Raw genomic sequence first — 21,569 nt, forward strand, 5'->3', positions numbered from 1 at the left:
AGTAGTTTGAAATCAGTTTAAAGTTGTTTAGGGATTATCCCTAAACAGCAAATTGGAGAGCTTCTGCTGTGATTCTGCTTCAGTGGAGAGAGAAATGGTGGGCTGCTTGCTCAGTACTCTCTTCATCCCCAGACAAAGCATCATCCACGAAAGGTCATTTTTTTTTCACTGAAGCTGGCTTCTCCAGCAGGAACACGATCTCTCATTAATGCTGAATGCTGGTCACAATTAGTTCAGTTGTTATGCCACAACACGGAGTGTGTGTTTATGTGCATGCACGCGTAATGGATCATCTCCTTCGGAGCAGCTAGAGACACCAGCTGGAGTTGAAAGTCTCAGCCTGTGTTGACATTTCTGAGGGAAAACAAACCGTGACAGGTGTGAACGTTCCCTTGTTTCTGGTTTTGTTCCAAAAACTCTGCTAATTTTGCAACACAAATGTAAATGTTATAGTCCCCATGCTGAAAAGTACATTTTGTTGGCAAAACTTGGAGTTGGGGGATTTATGATGTGAAAGCGAGCTCTACAAACACCTTCTCTTCCTGAAAAGGAATGTTATATGTATATAAGGAGGGGGGGACAATATATAGATTTGATTTCCCTTCCACCCTCACATGCCCCCCCATGCTCTTTCAGCAGTCTAGCCCCAGATGCCTTTCTCTGCATGCCCTGTTCCCTGCCATATCCTATTCATGTGAGCTCTAGACCCAGCTGTGAGCCCAGTACTGTAGCCAGCGACTATGAAGGAGTTAATCTGCTGCTGCCTCTGCTCTCTGACTGTTGTTTTGACAAGCATCTCTGGTGGTTTGAGTCCCTAACTGCTCCCAGTGCTTATAAAAGCGAGCAGCCAGGCTCTCACGTGTTTGCCTAAGGAGAGAACAGAAATTTGCCTCTTCCTTGGATCGCTTGAGCCTACATAGAGGCTTTTCTTCCAACTATTTTATTACTTGCATCATCTGTGTTAACTTTAGAGCAGTGCTCAGGGAGGGGGACTTCAGAGAAATCCCACTTTGGAAAAGGTTGTTCTGAGTTTTTGAGAAAGGAAAAGTGTGGGTTTGTTTTTTTGTTGTTGTGTCTGTGGTTCAGTCAGCACAGAGGGGTGTTCAGCATAAGGAAGCCTTTGCTTGCGATGTAAACATCATGTGAAGATGTCAAAGTCCTTTTTGTGTGTGTTGTATAATAAGTTGTATGTTTACCCATTTTAACTTGAGGGTTTTTATCTTCTTTTTCTATTTTGTCCTGTTGGGACCAATAATGCTCACGTGTCTTCTTACTCAGCTTTGCAAAGGCAGCCAATTGCTATCATAGATCACCGTTGGTTTTGACATGGTCTGCCTGATTTGCTGCTTCTCTTCTTTTGCTCTTCTCTTTCTTTTACCCTCTCCCCACCAAGGTGACAAAGAAAGCATTGAAAAGTATAAATTATAGTTATTTTTTGTTTATTTAGAGTATAAATTCCAATCAGTAAAAAGGGGTAAAGGAAGGGAGGAAACCTTTTTTGACTGTCTCTGTAGATGATTTCCAACCCAGAAGAAAGTTTGATAGTTTAAAAGATAATTTTATTTATTAATTTTGAGCGTGAGTACTGCCTATTTTTAAAGCACAGGTGCTCTTTGCAGTGGAATGCAGAATTGGTGTTTGTTTCTTATACCAGTGCTGTCAACTTTGAATCTGCATGGAAGTCTTTGCAAAGGAGAACATTATCTTTTAATTGAAATTTCAAATCCCAAAGGTACTATTATTTGAGGTTTTGTTAATACTTCTGTCTTTAATTCACAAAATATTGTATTTAACATAATGTTACTTGTCCTAAATGCTTGCCCAGGCCCTCCCATCACATATAAATGGGAGCAAGGGCACCTTAATATTTCAGAAAGCCCATAAATAGAGAACAGGTAATATTTCTGCCACCCACTTGTCTTTACCATTGCTGGTGTATAATAGATGCTGTGTAGTACGGACATGCAGTTCCTCTCAAGCAAAGAAATTCCCATACCCATGGCACCAAGCTGCCAGGTATACATGCCAGTTTGGATGTAGGAACATGAAAGTGCCTGAAGTTAGGTGTGCAAGCCCCAGTGAGGGGTGGCTGGGCTCCTCATGCCCATGGCTGCCTGAGGGTGAAGTGTTTATGCTCCTTGTCTGGCAGGGGAGCCGGCCAGTGAGGGTGGTCTAGTTGTGTGTGCACAGCAGTGGGGACAACCGTTGTGTTGTGTATACACGTATCAGGCTGTGGTGCAGGCCTTAGTGTGCCTGCTGTATTTTCAGAGCTCTTGGTATCAGAGCTGTTGGGGCTGCAATTGTACCTCAGGGTGTTGTATAGCCGCCTCCTCCTATGAAGGCAAAGCTGTCATTACCTTAATGTCTGTTGCATTCCCTGTACTTGCAATCTAGCTAGTGCACTGGGGGATGAAGAAGTCTTTATGAATATTGAGATGGTGTTCCTTGAGGCTGCTGACGAGACATTAGGCTCTGAGGTTACTGTTAGTCGTGGCCATCGTGCTGCTTTTCCAACTGGAGTCAGCGGAGTGCAGGGAAGGTGTTTGCTGTTTCCTAAAGTCTCTTTGCCCTCGTAGCTGTTAGGCTTCTCTAGCAATCTGGCTGGCTTAGATGAGGTGAAAACTCTTTTTGGTCACTACCCAGGAAGTAGTCTTGAAGCTGAATATGCACTTTGTGGTGGAGAGCAACAGGAGAATTATAGTGTGGCTTAACCACTTGGACTGGCCAGTGGTGGAAGGTAGAAGCATGCACTGCCAGGCTCCAAAGTACAGTTTATTACTGAAATTTTATCTGAATCATTTGGCTAGGATTTCTTCTGCTGCTAGCCCTCCGTCTTGGAGTAGCGCCCAAACTGGTGGTAAGCTTTGGGTATGGTTTACTTAGGATCTCTTCCCCTACCCATTTCCGATGTAAATCTGCAGATTGCAGCCTCCTGTATATGACCATCTAGGGTGTGTGTTATCGTGCTTCTCTTTCATGGAGCTCTACAAGAAGGAGATGAGACACTGCATGGGACTGCAGGTGTGTGTGTGAAGGGGCGAGTGTGCAGGGTAGCAGTCAAGACAGACATCGCTTCCTTGGCAATTCTCAGAAGATTAGAAATGGTATTTTAGGCTGTAGTCTGTCTTGGAAGAAAATGTTCTTTGGCCTCTCTGGCCCATCTTATGCTATAAGATCTTATGAGTAGTTTCTGTTAACACAGGAAACATGAAGAAACTTTCCTTTCCCGCTTAATTTTCCTTGCAGATTACTGTTATTTCTAACCTAATTGCCAGATTCTTGGTGTCTCCTCTTTCTCATAATGTGCACTGTTACACACAGACACAACTACATGCTTTTCTAGGTGGGGGTGATGGAGTGCTAATTACATTTTTTCTGATGCTACTGAAGGAGAAGAATTTTGGCACAGAACCATGCTGTTAAGAATGGTGATCCAGACTTTTCTAGTTGATAGGATATGGGGCTTTTTTTTTTGTTTTACTACTTATGTAGGTCTCTAATATTATTGCAGATTCAGAAATGTTCCTTCGATATTTTTTTACTTTCTTGTAACAATAAGCATTCAGCACCTGCATGTACTGGTTTTTGTCCCCTTCTCTATTCTAGTCTGCATTTCTTATGGTCTCACATAAGATGAGGTGCCTCACCTTCTGTATTCATCCAACTCAAGGAGCTTTGGGTTTTTGAAAGGTAGAGAAAAATCTTTGAAAGTACTCTCATAAGAATTGAGTTGACATAGCGCTTAGGGATATGGTGTAGTTGAGAACTGTCAGTGTTAGGTTAATGGTTGGACTAGATGATCTTCAAGGTCTTTTTCAACCTTGATGATTCTGTGAAGAATGTCTCCCTGTTCTCTGTTCAATATCCTAATGTCTAACACTTCTGAATTCTACAACTGTTCTCCAGCTGCATCTCTGGGCCTCAGATGTTCTTTTCCACAAACTCTGGAAAACGGCATTTCTACTGCTGTCCCATGCCACCACCACTCCTTTCTCTTTTTTTCTTCAGCAAAAATAATTGGTAAAAGCAGCATTTTGTATTGCCCTCAAATGGAAAGTCAGGAAAGTATGTCTAGGAACAAAGTTGCTCTGTCCTTGCAGGGAAAAAGACACTCCCCTGTGTACTGCTGCCTGCACTGTGGCTCAGGGAGTTTTTGCAGTAAGGTATTTGGAGCTCAGATAGCAGGGAAGAGTTGTCTCTTCTCAACTACATCTGTACTGCTGTGATCATGTGAAGGTGTTTGTCTTTAAGCACATGTATGAGAGGCAAAATGCAAGGTTTCCCTTTTGGTGCCTAGGACCCAGTGCTCTGACATGAAAATCAACAGCATGAAGGACGTTTGCATCAGGAGGGATTTTTGCCCAGAGCCGCCTCATAAAGGCCTAGAAAACAGCAATACACGGCAGAAAAATATGGCTAGCTGTTTGTGCTTCGGCTTTTGGGGCAAAATATAATTGTCTACTATATTCCTAAAATATGTGGCAAGCTGATCTGTGCTGGGCTCATAAATGCTGCAACCTTATGAAGAGGGTGATACCAGAATCTCATGGACACAAAATGAGGAAAAAATGGATTTGAAGTCTAGAGTCAGATGCATGATGAGCTCTCTCACAAGGGAGCCGAGAATGACTCTCTGTGTGTGCAACTTCAATTGTGGTTGTACCCTGACTGCCTCAATGTGTGACTCTTGTATTCCCACTTGCTTAGTGGGTGGAAGTGTGAGGGGGGGGTTTGGTGTGGAGTATCAAGTAATTCTGTGCTCAGCTAGACCACTAGAAGCAGCTCAGCCTTTGCCACTCCTGCTGTTTCTTTATATAGGTTTGTACTGTGATCTGCTTTATACAGTACTGATTTAAAGTTGTCATACTGAGTTTCTCATCTTGTGGGCTGTGTTTACTCATTGTGAAAACTGCTGCTTGAAGGCAAAACACTGCAAAATGTAATCTTGACAAGTATCTTGTTGCTCTTACGGGGAGGGCATAAATATTACTGCTTTTAGTTCAGTTTTGGGGAATTGTGTTACAGTTTCACCGTTGCTCATTTCCCTTTTCCTGAGAAGTTTCACCTTGCATAAAAGTGATCTATGTAGCTTTTTGGTTAACATGTCTACACTTCGTTTTTATGAAGGGGGGAAAGGAGAATATGCTGTAGCAAAGCAAGTCCAGAAAGTCGTCTGGCTGTATTTTTGCAATACTGCTACTTCGGGAAGTGGCTGTAAACTATGTATTCTGTCCCAGCCCTCCTGTCCTTAGGAAGAACCTGGGTGTGCAGGATGTCTCTTCATCACAGTGACAGGAAACTAGCAACTCCCTTTCCTTTTATCTTGTTCTTATTTCAATCACTCCTCATTTTCTCAATTTCTCACTGTGAGCTTGTATTTTTTGTGTCTTGGGGCTGTGCTCCTAGATGTATAATTTTCCCAAACCCTGTAATTAAGGGATTCTTGGGATTGAGGAGCCGGCAGACTTGAAGAATGCTGTAAAAAGGGAAGGAAACTGAGCAGTAAGTGTTGCTGGAATTCTTGATGCCAAATGGGCTGTTGGGAAATGTCAAGGCTTCTGGTAAGGTTATACTCAGGCTGAATGCATGAGAAGCAAGTGAAAAGAACACGCGTGGAGGCAGAAGTGTACCAAACTTTCAACACAGAGGTGTGGATATGGGGGTGCTGGGGATGGAGACTTCTGTTACCACCAACTTCTTTTGTCATGCAATTTCAATTGCTGAATGTGTCTGGATTGATGTTAGGGTGGATTTTCAAGGGAAATAAAAGAAGCTACACTAAGTGCTGCTGATTTCAGTTAGTGGTGGCTTTTGTCACTGGTCATGAGTACTTCAGCAGTGTCCTTGTACGCTGTCACTGAGGGTGCTCTTCCAGGTCCAGTGTAAACCTGTGACTCTGAGTCTTGTCTGACTAATATCTTTACTCCCGAATTAAAAAAAATCCTGGAGGTCCTGTCGTGCTATGACCTGTGTATTGCATTATCTGCTCAGTATTTGGTGTTTGTTTCAGTTCTTGCATCTTGACCCAAACTGTTGTGTACTGGTGTGTGTGAGTGTGCTGTTTAGTAGCACTCTAGGATGTCCATATGTGTTTAGATAAATGTGCTGGGATTTTTCTTTCCAAAGAAAGTGCTTTGCTTATTTTTAATCTTCTAGATTGAAAGGTTCTGCAGAAATATCTGCACCTATTTGTTAACCCCTCTCTTGCTGCTTATTTCCTTCCCTCTTCAGATTACACGCTTACAGTGGAGGCAGTGAAATTGAAGCCATTCTTTGTAGCAGGCCACACCTTTGAGATGACATGCAAAGTGTCTTCGAAAAACATCAAGACGCCACGCTATTCTGTCCTCATTACAGCTGAGAAGCCACTAACGGATCAGTCGAATCCCAATGGAACCACTCGCATCATCTCCTTGAACCAGGATTCAGTAGTGCGGCTGGAGGACTGGACGGACCAGACTCGTGTGGATGGCGTGGTTCTGGAGAAGGTCCAGGAGAATGAGTTCCGTTACAGGATGTATCAGACCCAGATTTCTGATGCTGGGCTGTATCGCTGTGTGGTGACTGCCTGGTCTCCAGGTGGTGGTGGCATGTGGCGTGAAGCAGTGAATGGCTTATCCAACCCTATCCAGATAGACTTCCAGACGTCAGGTTGGTATAGAATCTGGCTGCTGTGTGTCTAAGCCAGAAAGGGAGAGAGTTCTGTGATGTTCTCCCAGTGGTTTCCCTGTCTCTGGGAAATGCCTACTCTTTGTAACATGTATGATGTATGATCTATATAACCAAATGGTATGATGGCTGAGAGCTTTGCTTGTCCCCTTAGGTGGTACTTCCGTCCTTTGTGCTATTGATTGTTTACAGAAAGATGTTAATGAATTGGCTGTAATCATAACCCCAGGGTTTTTCTTTACTAATGCAGCTTTTATGGTCCTGCAGGTTCAGAGCTGGTTCTCGGTATGGAATAACTGCTGCCACATTTGGCAGCTTTATCACTAGGTTGCTGTTAGGTAGTGGCTGCTCTGGAAGAACATTAATACAAACTGGATTTCTGTTCCAAAACAGATTCAATTAGCATAGCATTAGGTTGCCTGAGCACACCTTCCTGTTGATGTAATTGCAGAAAATGGTCAGGTCAAGGCAATGGTAGTATTTCAGCAAGTGTATTCTGCCACTGGTTGTGGCTGGACTACAAAGCTCCACAAATTGGGATGAATTTCAGTACCCAGAAGTGCATCCTGTTCCTCGCATCCTTGCTGAAACCCTCACCTTCAGCTGTAACATAGCCTGCCTTTTGAGATTTTTCTAGAGAAGCGTGCCGGTTCTGGTGTATTGTTGGGGGAGGGAGAGGGACAGCATTGGTTTGGATCACCAGAGATGCATGTTAAAACTGACTTTCTATCAAGTTATATGGGTGGGAAGTGCTGTAGGAGTTGCTTTTATAATGGTTGTGCACTTATGAGTGAAGGCCTCATCTCATGATTTGATAAACCAAGCTGGTGACGTCTTGAGCAGTTTTGAAGAGCTCTGTGTAGCCCAAAGGTGCATCCTATGTTGGAGCTCTCTAGTTAGCTGCTTTATCTCAAACCTTCTGTACCTCCCCCATTCCTGTTCACAAGCACAGCTTGGGAGAAGGTCTCTCCTTCCATCCCTTATTCTTCATGTGAGTTATTCCTCTTGTAATAGTGGGGCTGTAGAGTTTTTAGAAGATGTGTCTGACTTGGCAAGAACAGCCCGACTTCTGCTTGCATCCATAACTAAGGTAATTGTTCTCTATGAGGAGAGTTCTAAAAACTGAACTTATGCTAGGCACGCTGGGAAAAGGACAAGGACTGTGTATAGGGGGACAGCGTTGTAATGAGGACATCACTTTGTAAGAAGCTTTGAAATCTAGCATCCTGATACAAACCCTAATGAAGATGCAGCTTGACTTAAGCTGGCCAGAGAGAGGACATTGACTCAGCTCGATGCTTCTTTCAGTTCTAGATAACTTTTGGCTGCCTTTTTGTTTAGTTTTATGGTAAGTTACTGTTCTGAAAATAATGTTAGTTGTCTATGTTCCAAATGCCTGTTAAAGCACCAGTGTCACAGATGAGTGTTGCTGTAGATTTGTTGTCTTCTCAGGATGGTTTAATGGGCTACAGTTTTAGCCTTATTACTCTTGATAGCTGGGTTAGACACAGTGGGAGAGCAGCATTTGCAAAGGGGTGATGCAAGAAACCAGCAAGAATGAAATCTGTTCTAAACCCCTCTTCTTCAAGCTCTTACGTAGGGGCTTTCCTGCACAGAAGTAGCGGTTGGTGACTCTCCCAACGTTGCTCTTGTTATGTCACTTTGAAGTCCTATCCAAAAAGTTTGGCAGGATGCTATTAATATCCATGGTTCAGAGGGAAACCTGTGAGCTATGCAAGGGTGCGTGTTGCAGTCTTGACTTTTTGCTGTCACCCTCTACTCCCAGCCTCTTCACCCAGATAGGATTTCTGGAGCGTGGAGTGAAGAAAGGGAGGCAGCCTGTAGAACTGCCCTGGGAATGTGTGAATTCCAGTAGCAGGGCTGAAGCAGGGGGAGGGATGGTCCTCGAGCCCTGTCAGCCTTTCATTCTTTACAAAAGAATGAAGAGAGAAATGAGATCCCAGGCACAATTTACTGGAGAGCTACTTCCCAAAATAATCTTGGCATCTAGCAAAATCTGGCTTGAAATACCTTCCTTTCTTCAATTGATGGATGAACTTTGTGTCCTTCAGTTGTTACTCAGATATCTTTGCTGGACATTTGTCTCTGGACGTGATGAGGACGTGTGATGAGCACAGTTAGGGTGGACTAACTGTGGAATTATTATTTTCAGCTTGTACCATGGGGGATGAAGTGGAGAGGTGATCAATATGGAAGTAGCATTTTCAGCAGAAGGAAGTCCTTAAAGGGTTTTACATGAAGCTTTTCGTGGTAGGAGGAATTTCTGTCTCGGTTGTTTTTATTGATTCCCCTTTGGTAGGGGGTGGGGAGACTTGCTAGGATTGGAAATCCTTCCCTTCAGTTTGATTCCCTCCTAGATCTCTGAGTTGAGTGATGTTTCAAGAAAGGGTTTTTAGCATGCATACGCATTGTGCAATGTGATCTATCAGAATGGCAGGAGGCCTGTAAGCTTTTTATATATGAGCTGGGGACTGTGCGCATGAAACTTCAGTGTTTCCTGCCACAATAGGCTTGAAATGTGGCAGTGCTTTGAAATGTCTTTCCATGAACATCTGTGGAAAATGTCTTGTTCAGATTCTTTCCATTCAAGGCAGAACTTGCTGGCTGCAAGCAGAGACCTTCTCTCTTCTTTCTCTACTTGCTGTTGCAGAGGGATGTTATTTATTCCATTTGGTTAACGATCTGAAATGTTAATGTAAAGGCATCCATTTGAAACTTCCTGAACTAAAAAATGAAATGTGAATTTTGTCCACTGAATTATATAAACTGGAAGTTGGGGGGCTGGGGGTGGGGAGGAGGAGTCTTAGTGGGTCATTAGTTTTCAAATATTTAATCAATGGCAGATTGTTCTCTGCTGGATATATTTTATGATTAGTGAGGATCTTGTGAATCCTCTGGTCTGGCCTTAGGAATAACATGGATCACTAGACTGATTTCATGAAATGAATACCTGCTGTATGTCCAGTAGCTGTAAGCAAACTAAGCTTTTGGGGGAGGGGCGGCAGAGGGAAGCTGTCCCGTATGAAGACTAATATTCTTCAGTGTTTCTTTTTGGTTTTCCCAGTCTAGAACAGAGGTTCTGCCATCTCTTTTTCAAAGGTTGTCCAGCAATGCAATGGACAAGAGGAGTTGCCAGTGCTTGTTTTGAAATTTTCTCTTAATTTCATTGCATCGTTTCTGCTGAAACTCAAATGCATCCTCTTTCCTCCTGAGCTTTTGGATGATGTATGTGTACATAGTCTTTCTTTTAGCCTGGAACACACCTGTCTTCTGTTCCTTGCTGTTCTTCTGAAGCCAGTTTATCAGGACAGCTTCTTGTAAGACTTGTGATCCTACCCACCCACACTGAAATCTCTCACTTGTCTTCTGGTCACCTGGAGGTGTTGCTCCAGTGGCAATGCCTTTGCACTGCAAGGGCTGAGCAGTGAGTGAGAGAGACTGTCTTTTTTTCGTGCTCCCCTTTGCCCTCAGCCTTAGCTGAGCTGGCCAGCAAAGGTGGGAGTCAAATAGCTGGGAACTTGCTTGAGATCAGCGTGCTTATCTGATGCAGGTCTGTGTATGGATGTCTGGTTCAAATGGCTCCAGCTGGCCTGCAGCTGTTTTTTTAATGCTGAGGCACCCGGTCTCTGAAATCCATGTGGTTTTATCCTGGCATCATAAATTCTTCTTTGGCGTTCGTCCTTTAATTTTCTATCCCTTTTACCCTGAACCTGGTAACTCAGGTTAGTGTTTAGAGTGTCTTTGCCCACTATACACTCACAGGGATTTCCACAGAAGTGACTTATTTTCCTTTCCCTCGAGGGAAGCAGGGAGAAGGGAGCTTTTAACCTTGTATTGAGAAGTATGTTGTGAGAGCGAACCGTTTGGAGCTGGGCTATGCTCTGAACTGGCAATTCAGCACAGCTCTGGAGAGGCAAAAATAAAAGAGAACTTTAAGGGAAGCGTCTCAATCTTCAACTCTGGATTACATCTGCATGTGAGCTCATTGCACAGCAATGTATTATCATTCACTTTGGAAGAAGCTGAGATAAACTGAGAGCTGCTGAAATATGAGCTGAGTATTGATGTTGAACTTGCAATTAAAATGAAATGATGCCCTGCAATGACCCCGAGAGATACTCAGTTTCAAGAAAGGAGAACAGAAAGATTCTTGAAGGAAGGAAACCTTAATCATGGAAATGAATGAAGAGCAATACAGCGGAAACTCTTTGGCAAGAAAGGCTGGTGTTTTCCAGCCACTGTTAATGGGCAGGAACATGCTTTGTCATTGTGTGCCTTTGTGCCTGTGTGCATTAATTTGTAGCTGGAAGTAGAAACCACAGACTAAACTACTGGGGGCTTCTTCCAGTAACAGCTATTATGAGGCTTGAGGTAAAACTTGGAGGGAACAGCTGCGTGAGGAAGCAGGGAGAGGGCAGGGGGCTGGAATAGTGTGGGTGAAGGAGCTCATTATCTGGAGAAAGGCAGGTCATGAGATTCTCAGTTCAAGAGTGAATGATTTGGTGCCAGGGCAGATGTGAGTAATGTTTTGGAAGACAACTGGTGAGTTGCATCAGTTTTTTCCCCTGTTGTGGTCCGTGGTGCTGGCTGATTTGCAACTAGGGAAGCTGCATGCAGTGGTTGCGGCCTCCCTGCTGGGTAATGGACTGGGTGCAGACTTCTTGGGTGGAACAGCCTGCTCTGGATCTGTCAGTCAGGTTACTTGACCTTTCACTACTCTGCTTTACTTGTCTGGAAACTAAAGGTAACTCATGTCTGTGGGGAGACTGTACCTTATTTTTGCAGAGAAGTATTGGGTAAAATGATTTAGAAAAGGCAAAAATGTCACCTAGGTAATTAGCATCTCTTCCATTGTAAATCTAGACGTTAACTGGCTTCTGGTTATTCTCCCTTCTTTTTCTTGCAGGTTTAAGGTGTTTGGGTTACTGAGCAGGGAAGGAAAGCGGGATGAATGGGGTGACATAGGGATCAGGATTTTTTGTTTTTCTCCAATATGTGTAAATCCTTAAGTTGAGTAAATTAACTCCATAAACTTGAACTCCTTTCCACCCTGCAGCCTGTTCAGTGTGAATCTGAGCACAAAGTAATAAACCAAACTTGGTGGAGCTTATAAACACTTTTTCCTTTCATTTACATATGTGGAAGAATTAGCAATATACTCTTTAGCTGAAAACTCTTATCACTCTATAGGATTTGGATCCTGGAGTTTCCTTCCTGGGTTGCATGAAGCCAATGGTTTGAGCAATGAGATCTGCCATTAAATGGGACATTCAGAAGAAATTACACCAAACAAGTCCTGATCCTGAAACCTGGTTTCTCTTTAAGCACTTCTAGATTTGTGCTAGTAAACTTCTAACCTCAGTTTCTTCCTTTCTGTTAAAATTATACCGTGTTTTTCAAGCATTCAGAAGTCAAGAAATGCTCTGAAAACTCTTTTTATTCCTGTCTTGGCTGCAGATGCTTTTTAATATAAAATTGTTAGTACTTTAATATAGAAGAAAACTTCTCTTAGGGGTTGTATCTAAGCTTACATATGGCCTTACTGTAGTGAAGAACAGAGATTTTGACTTAGTTTAAATCAAAGGTCTCAGCAGGAGATGGCAATTTAGGGGAAGGTTGATGCTTAGCTCTTAGAATTGGGAACACTGGTTTGTTTTGTGAATCTGTGCTCTTTAGTTTCCGAATTAGCTGAGGGTATGACATTTATCTTCAAACCTGAATTTATTAAAATCCAATTATTTCTCAGCTTTCAAAGTCGTGACCAGCTTTCCTACAGTTAACTTTGCTTTGTTCTTGATCTTTACAGGGCATGCTTGGTCTGTCAACCCTGCAACTGAAACTAAATTCTGGTTTGTTTATTCTCCCAAGTGACCAGTACATGCCAATAACAGTATTTCAAACTGTTAAATATAGGTGGCAAGGTGAGCAAAGCCACATCATGTGTTATCTGTAGAGTTCTATTTTTCTCAGTGTTAATGTAGCATGAACTCAGATCTCATCGAAGGAGAGTTCACATCACCTCCTCAACCCTTCCTGTGACACTGCAAGTGCTTGAGTGTGGCGAGACCCTGATAGTCGGTGTCATCAGTGTCTACTGGGAGTTGCCTGTTACCACATACCTGCATCTGTAAGCTTGGGATTGAGGGGTATTTTGTCTTGGAGGGTAAAAACTTAAGAAAAGCACTTGGGTTTTGTGTGCCACGCTCTGCTTGGTGGAGTCTAGATCCAGGGCCCCTTGAATACGGCGGTGTGATGGTAATGTGGATCCTGTTGCGTTTTTTTTTCCCCCACCTTGCAGAAGACTTTTGTGGCACATTTGTGAACTCTTGGGCGGTCCTCAGGAGCCTTGAAAATGTGTCTGGAAACATCCCATGTTTGCTCTGGTGCTGTTTTTTGCCCAGGTGCTTTTCTTGAGCCTGCAGTAGAGCAGATGTCCAGTTAGGTAAGGTTGATGGTTTTGCTTGTAACCAACTAACAAACTGCTTTGCTGCTGCTTTTGTTTGAATTAGGCATACAATTCATTCCTGCTTCTCTTATTCTGTTGCCAGATAGGTTCAGCTGAAGACAGAGTAAATTGTTTAAGCTGGGGACATAAATCAGACAAGTTATAATAAGGTTACAAGCACTGGTCAGTTGTTTTTTTTACAATAAAACTGAACAAAACCAAGACCAGCACCCTTCAACAGAGAAGGGTGGCATGCAGATGACTTTTAATGAGGGATTAGAGCCATATTGTCAGCTTCTGTGAATCTTTCCCAAGCTGTGTAGTGACTACAAGTCTGACTCAAGTGTATGTTATGGTGAAGGGTAGGGGATTAAATGGTCCTTTTGGTCCAGTTCAGGGCTAATGGGTTTTGTTGAAAAGAGCCTCCTGCCTTTTCATGCTTTTTAGTGGGAGGGGACAAACAACTATGAAGATGCTTTATTCTGTCCTTTCATGCCTGTGGGCATCCCAAGGCCCAGGGCTTGAGATGTTTGGGCAGAAGGCCTGAGATACTTCCAAAGAAGAAAGATGTTCCTCCTGAGAAGTTGCAACCACACGGTTTTCAAGACTGTACTAAGAAGCTTTCGCTGTAATAAAGCTTGCTTAGGTCTAAAAAAAACAAAAAATAATTGTTTTCCCTCTTCAGCTGGAGAGGGAAGAGCACAACCCCGGACACATCTCTCTACTCTTTGTTGAAATCCAGTTCTTCTAACACAGGACAGTGATTTCTCCCTGGAGGTACAGATGGTAATTTGCAGATATAGTACCCTAGTAGGGAAATAACCAAAGAGAAATAACCGTTTGTGGCTTACCAAGGGAAAGTATGATTGTGAAATGAGAAAGCAGCTTCTGCCTAGCAGCCTTCTTACTGCCCAGGAAGCTTTGACTCCTCATGTGGGAGGCAGGGTAGAGATGCGCTTGGTGACCCAGAACTGAAGAGTACATAGGGAGTGCTGCATTACCATGATACATGGCCTTTCCTGGCTGAGTGGCCAAACAAGCTTAGCTTTTACTTTTGTGACATTCAATGGCCAGGAGTGCTCAGACTGCACTCTGTATTAGTGGTTTGTTGACATGCTGGGGTTTGAAGCCAGTGTGTGTTGAATGAAGTAGATGCTTGGACTTTTAGCCTAGAAATAAGGCCTGGAAAGTCCTGTCTATATGTACCCTCTGTCTTTCCTTGTTTACCCTGCCAGGGCTGGAGTAAGGCAGCCCATCCTTAGCCTGACAAAGTTGGGATCATGCAGTTCATCTCCCTTGCTCAATCCCTGCCAGCATCTAGCCAGGACAGAGCCTGTTTGTTGGAGGAGATCATGTTTCATATTCCTCACATGATGTCACCTCACTTGCTGCTGGGATTTAGGATAGACCCCAAGTTATAGACAGTACCAGGATTATTATGGTGCTCTCTTGCCTTTGATCAGTGCAGCAGAGGGTATGTGCTGGGAAGGCAGGGATGTTCCTGGCAGATTTTGACAGTCTTTGTTTCTGTTGCTGTGACAGTTCACTGCTTGAGACTTCTCTGGTTACAGTTGGCTGGAGTGCACTGGGCCGCACTGCCTTTAGTCCCCTAGGACCTTGAACTTCTGTCTGCACAACTGCAAAGAAAATAAAGGAAAAGGTCTCGTTTTATCTGAAGATGAATAATCAAATATGTTGCAAGGGGAATATGGGTGGGGGTGTGTGTGTGTGAATGTCAGGAAACAAATTGAATTCACATAGAAAGAGTTTGGATAGAGGCTGAGAAAGCAATCAGATTAATCTCTCTCCATTTCCCCAGAAAAAGATCCCATCATGCTGACATGAAGTTAAGGCTGCAGTCTGCTTGTGAAGTCACTACCAGAACAGCTGAACTTCAAAGTGTTCTGGGTCTCTTATTTCCTTAAATATGTTCTAGCATAAGCATGTAGGACTCTCAGCTGATAGTCCACATGTAACCTCTATTGCATCTCTATCGCCCTTCTATCCTTGCTTGGTGGGGCACCTTGCAATCTTAATTTTTAACAGAGAGGACTTCTAGTGTCAAAATGGGTACAAAACTCTTGAGATTAGATGTCTCCATACTGCCCCTGTGTACAAAGTACAACTGCTTCTGAGGCACAGAAGAGAACTGTAAGAAATTTATGATATAACAAAGAGCAGCACATTGTGCCCCATGGAAATTCTGAGGGGAATTTTGGAAGCCACAGAAGTAATTATTGCATTGTAATTGGAATTCACTTCTTGGTGTGCTGTGTAATCTCTGCTGACCAAAACAAGCCAGGCCCTTGTAGTCTAGAATAGTTTCACCAGAAATGACATCTCTAGCTTCACAGCACATCCAAGTTTCTTTCCAGAACCTCAGTTTGAAAGTGATGTGATAAGTGTGTGTAGTGTGGTCAGTTATTAGCATAGCTTTTGACAGAAATCTGATGGGAGGGCAAGGGACAAGTGGGTTGTCTTGGATGATTTCCTTAAATGTTCTCCATCAAAAGCATTGTTTGCCACTGATCTTCAGTGGATTTGAAATTTACAGTTCCTGTACTAAAACAGTAGCATGTGAGAGTGGAGGATGGCCAGCTTTTCTTTCCTCCCAAACCACCTTTCTATGCTTGTTACTGCTGCTGCTGTCCCAGAGGTAGCTGAGCCAGGTAATGATAGCAGTTAATGGAGTCCAGGGAGGGTAAAAAGGGTTACTACTTAATCCCAAATTCCTTCTTGGGTTTCCTGGCCCCTTCCCCCAACACCATCCTAGATGCCACCGTTAGCATCAGCTTTCCTCCTACTCATCTCCTTCGCCTTGTTTAGTACAGAAATCACTAAGGGTATTTTGACACATTCTTCAGTTTCTGCCCTGTGAAATATAGAGTACTAGCAATGTTGGCACATCTGAGTGGTTGTGGTTTTGTTAATTTTGCACCAGAGATGTAGTTGTTGTCAAAATTTGGGGAAGTTTTGTTTTTTAACTTATGTACCTCAGAAGTCAAAAGCCACACGTTGTCATGGTGTCTGAGCATGTCATAACAGCCTAATGGTTTTCATCAATATCATCACCACTTTGCAGCTGAAGGAGTTACTGTACCCTTGGGCTTTGAGACATCTTCTACAGAAGAAACTATCTGTGGCAGAGCCTGAAGGAAAACCCACAGAAAAGTGTTATGAGATGTACTTCTTGTATCGTCCACTTCAGTACCGTAGCAGAACCATTTGTATTGTTAAAATACTGGTTTGCTCTAACTTGAATTCCTACTGACAGCCTCAGCCAAAACGATCCCCGCTGGATTAGCCTGAAGACCTGAACTCTTGTGCTCTTGGCGGAGTCACTAGTGGAAGACCCATTCCTTTTGCGCAGGGCAGTATGAGGCAATCTTGGGCAGCAGCCTCTGTTGGGTGACAGGTCTGGCAGTTTGGGCACTTTGTCTTAGTTCAGGAATTAATGGCTAAAAATAACTATTTTGAGAAAACTTACATGATTGCTTATCCCTGCATGAGAGGTCTGTCTCTACAAACTAGCAGAAAATACTTTGAAAACATGCAGGAAAGGTTTTGGACGCTGAAGGAAAAGCCTGTCAGAATAACTGTGGTTACTCTTTTCCAGGTCCTGTGTTTAATGTCTCGGTGCATTCTGACAGCCCGACGATTTACCAGGGTGAACTGGCAGATTTGCTGTGTATCGTCACAATGGAAGGAATGGCACTTGAGCCAGGTAATTTGGCAAAATTATTTTACTTGTAACTCATTTGCCTTCACCAGGCAGAATAATACCAGCAGTTTCAACCCTGTGTCCTTTGAGTGAGGCTGGAGAATTGAGAACCAGCATTGAAAATCCTAGAGAACTAGATAAATACAGGAGAGTGTGTTTGCTTTACACAGCTCAATTTAGAACAAGGTTTTTAGTTTCACATTCTGAGGGGAGGGAAAAAAAGTGTTCTTACTGCTAAACCCCCCCTGTGCTGTCTGTACCAACTGACCCCACTGCTGGCAGTCTCAGCCTACAACTACGAGATGGGCCATGAAAACTATTCCTGTTTCCTTTAATTGGAAAGGAGGTCCCTTGGCAAAACCTGTTCAGAGAAAATGGTCATCTGTGAACAAATCTTAGTCACCTGGCCAGTCTGCTTCACACTTCAGAGTGAATTTAAGGCTTCATGTAAATCTAAAAATCACAATAATTGACTACTACAGCTAAATGCCAAAAGTGAATGTTTGTTGCTGATGCCTTCAGAGGTGAGCTTCCTTTTTTGTGTGGAAGAAGAAAGAAGCACAGTACCTAATTGCTGTGAAAAGGATAGTGGACACTTTAAAAGCAAATTTTTATAAAGAACTGAAAAGTTCAGAGAATTGCTCAAAACCTAGCTGCTTGCTAAGCATTGCCTGAGCTGCTTTTCATCAAAATGTTGTGAGAATAATTCTGGTTATTATACCCAAAATTTGGGTTTGGAGTGAGTTTTTTTTAAAGTAATTCTATATATATATGAATATAAAAATGTATTTTAAATAAATCTATAAATATGTATGTAAATATAAATATATGAATGTATAACCTAAATATAAAGATGCCATGATTCATGCAAAACTTAAAAATCTACGCGTAAGCCACTACAAAGAGGTGCTGTGCAGAAAATATTACTTATAATGTAGTAATGATGAGATGAAATACCAAGCTTAGTAAAGGCCCATCACTTTGAAATTCCAAGATGACTATTCTACATTAAATCTGAGCGTAACAGGGAAGCAATTTGCTAGATTACAGTTGTGTGTTGCCTGTGAAAAAATGATAGAAGTCTGTAGATTGCATTATTGAAATGCTTGGTAGGGAGGAAAAGCTGAGTAAACTTTATTGCTGTCAAAAGATTCATAGCCTGGGATATGGGACACAGTAAGAAGCAGTGTATGCCTGTGCGTATACCTCAGTCTGGCCTGCAATTTCTGCTCAGCAGGAAGCCTATTTTAAGTTGAGGTGTGCCCAAGCTCTTACAGGTATTGTTGCGAGGAAGTACCCAAAGCAGCTGGCTTCCTTTGCAAAGCAATAATTGCTGGCAGGGAGCAGCTGCTGCTTCTGCTGGTGTTTGACAGCTAAAAGAAGCTTGGGGTTGCCTTGTGAAAGAGGCCTCAGCATCCCTGACTCACTTAAAACTGGAAAAGAAGCCACTTAGTAACAGTGGAGCTTTCCTGTCAGTACTCCCCTGCAGTTGGGTTTGTGATTTATTTTTTTTTTGTGTGTGTGTTTAGTAGCTTGAGTCTGGGAGGAGCACCGACAAGAGAAGGATAATCAAAGGGATCGAAGTAAAAAGATGTCCTCTTTGAGGAGCTTCTCATCAGCACAATTAAGTTTTAACTGGGCAACTTCATAAAGGTTCATGGATGTCTGTTGAATTGATAAATGATGCCTGGAGTTGAAAATGATGCTGTTCCTAGCAGTCATGAGCAGCCAGTGCAGAATTTTAAATGTCAGCACTGTAAGCTGTTCCATAGCTGGGTAATGTCATCTTGAACATGGCAGATCTCTGCCTCTGTGGGTTGTTTGTTGGTTTTTTCGTTTGTTTGTTTTGGGTTGATTTGTTTGGGGGTTTTTTTTGAGTCTGAAATGGGCCAGATGAGGCGCAGGCAACAGATGCGCCTGGAATGGAGTAAAGTGTGGCATTGTGGCAGGTTTTGAGGGAACCTTTCAGTCCATGCTCTGAGCCTCCAGTTGCTGAATGAGCAGGATTTGGGGCCTAACCAGCCATGCTGTGTGGAGAAACCCCATACGGGCCTGAGAAGCCGACCCTTCTCTAGACCTTGCTGGTTCTCTGGATGAGACCAGGAGAAGAGTGCAGGGAACAGCTGGAATCTGTGCAGTAGCTGTAGGGTGTGCGGACTTCCCTTGTCAGCCTGCCTTCTTGGCCTTGAGAGATGGAGGGGACTAGAGCACTGGGATAACGGAGCAGGTTAGGTGAAGGGCCTTAAGGGCTCATGTGATAACAAATGGATGTAGTTCCTCAGTAGTAACCTTCTTCTGCTATACTCAATCTCTGATCTGTCTGTGTGCTGAGTCAGTATCACAATTTAATTCACAACTGGAGTGGAGCACTTGCTTTTTAGATTGAGTGCCAAACATTAGCCAGACTGTGAAAATAACAGGGCTGTCTCATCCCAGTGTGGAAATGAGGCACGTTGTTGGGGAAAGCCTACACCAGGTGATCAGATAAACAGAGCAAGAGTTGCCAGCATCTCCTAGAAGAAAACAGATAACAGCAGTATAGACATAGTCTTTCTACTTGGGAATGTGATGAAAAAGGAGAGCAGAGCAGTTGCATTTGACTCTCTTCTGAGGGGCATGATGGCTTTCAAAGGCCATCTACTCTTGTGTTGTCAGACCTCCTTCAGGGCTGTGTTTTGGGCCCTCTTATGAACAAAGAAGGATCACGGAGTTTCATAGGATGTCTTGTTAAATGCGCATCGAAAACACTTTGAACACAGTTGGTATGCCAGCCAGCTCTGCTCTCGTACACATAGGCACTCAACTTCGCAAGTGTGCGTGTGGATTAGTATGTATGCTTCCTGTAATAAGTTGAGGTGTCAGGTGCCACCTCTTCTCCCTCTTTGTATGCACAATCAGAAAAATAAGGGTACTTCCAGGGAGCTGAGGAAGAGTTAAATGACCAATGATCTTTGTCAGTGCCCTTCTTTGTTACAGTTAGATCGATCCATTTGTTTCTAAAAGTGTTACTTAGGGGTTGGACCTTTGGCAGGGGTGATTCACAATACTCTGCGTGAGTGTGTTTGTGTACCCACCCTGTGGGAAATCTTCAAAAGGGTGTAAAAGATTTTGGCGTGACTGCTGCGTGCTTTAATTTCCTCTGCTTCTTTGAGACCCTGCTGAAATGGAGTGTGTATTACTAAGCTCAGTACATGGCAGCAACTGCTCCATCTAAAGAAGTGCTCCTTTGGCTTGGCAGCTGTGGTTGGTGTTTTGAATTGATACGAGGGGAGTATGTGTGTATCCGGGGAATAGTAGTTCTTCTGTGCCCTGAAGATATAAAAGCTGCTTCTGATATTTCTGTTGAATACACATTTTCGCAAATGATCTCTCTAGACTTCCCAGATCACCCCTTCTTGGGCTATGTGCTTAGGGATTTAAAAGTATTACTTACTGTGCCTGAAAGGAGATGGGTTTTTATCTGCTCCAGACAGACCCAGTGGGCACTCTGGAGAATTTAACAAAACCAGCTTGTTTACCTCTTGTATAGCTTGAAGTGGTTTGCTCAGCTCTCTAGGAAGCCCTATTCAACCTCATTTAAATGTAGTAAACAAAAAGGGTCTCAAAATTGTGATTCAGCACTGTAACAAGATGCTGAGAGCGCTCCATTCTAAGCAGTGGAAGTGTATGGTTCCTAAGAGCTGGTCTAGAAATAGGATTCCCTGTTTTGAGGAGTGATTGGCCAGGGAAGCAGCTAAGACCCAGACAGCTTAGTCCTGTGTGTCAAATTGAAATGTGCATAAAGATGTGCTTTACATGTTGATGATCCTCACTAGCTGAGGAGGGGAGAAAACATAACACCACTATTACTCTGCTCACAGAGCTCGGAAGTGTCCAGCTCCTAGTGCTTTGTGTTCCTTTATGAAAGTGGCGGAGATACGTGACCTGGGGGTACTGAGGTCCTTGATGGCCTTCTGATCTTGGCACTGGGATGTTATGTTTTCCTGTAATGTGGGGCACCTTGTCCAGGTGTCCCACACTACTTACATTGTGGAGCACAGAAGGAACCAGTGAAAGAAACCTTTGTAGTGTTAGGTGTGAGTGTGGTTCTTGTGGTTGGGTTTGCTTTTTGTAGACTGGGGACAAAAATTGTGAGAGTGACTTGTCAGTGTTGATGTGAGGTATGCGTGGAATGGTATGGATGCTTTTGGGAAGCCTAGTGCGTGACCTGTTTTATGTCAGTAAAACTGTATTTATTAGCCCTTGGGAGCTGCTAGGCATGTTCATCACTGGTCTTTAGAGAGCACCTGATTTATGTCTTGGTTTTGCTAAATTTTCCTGTGTTTTTATTGCATGAAAACCAGAGAGAGATAGAAATGAATCGGATGACTTTGCTGTATTAAGCTATTTCAAGGAGGATAGTGACAAAGAATACTCAGAGCCAAATCCTCCCTCTGACTGTCTGTAGTGAGTCACTAATTGCACACTGTGTATACTGACTAATAAAATATGTTGGCATAATACTGTTGTCCCATGTTGTAATTACAGAAGATAGATTCAGCTATTTCAAAATGACAGCAAGTGCCGGCACTCATCTTTGTATGTGGAGGGAAAGGATCCTCAAATTAGACTGAAAAGAAGGAATTCTTCAAAGGTTGCAAGTTGCCCAGGAATCTGAAGGCTCGATGATTTTTCTTTTTAATATCTAAATTTATTGTTTAAACCTTTTTTAGC

At 43.1% G+C, this 21,569-nt stretch overlaps 1 protein-coding gene across 3 annotated transcripts in view; it reads left to right on the forward strand.

Annotated features, from left to right (window-relative positions):
* PTGFRN (prostaglandin F2 receptor inhibitor) overlaps nt 1-21,569 on the forward strand; it is a 70,361-nt gene that overhangs the window by 41,488 nt on the left and 7,304 nt on the right. For 2 of the 3 annotated variants that reach the window (XM_074857426.1, XM_074857436.1), the window contains exons 6-7: nt 6,232-6,651; nt 16,752-16,859. In XM_074857426.1, coding sequence (XP_074713527.1) covers nt 6,232-6,651; nt 16,752-16,859 — 528 coding nt within the window. The remainder of the gene's footprint in view (nt 1-6,231; nt 6,652-16,751; nt 16,860-21,569) is intronic. The other variant, XM_074857430.1, reaches the window with a different exon arrangement.

Source organism: Strix uralensis, chromosome 2 (assembly GCF_047716275.1).
Source record: "Strix uralensis isolate ZFMK-TIS-50842 chromosome 2, bStrUra1, whole genome shotgun sequence".
Lineage (NCBI taxonomy): Eukaryota > Metazoa > Chordata > Aves > Strigiformes > Strigidae > Strix > Strix uralensis.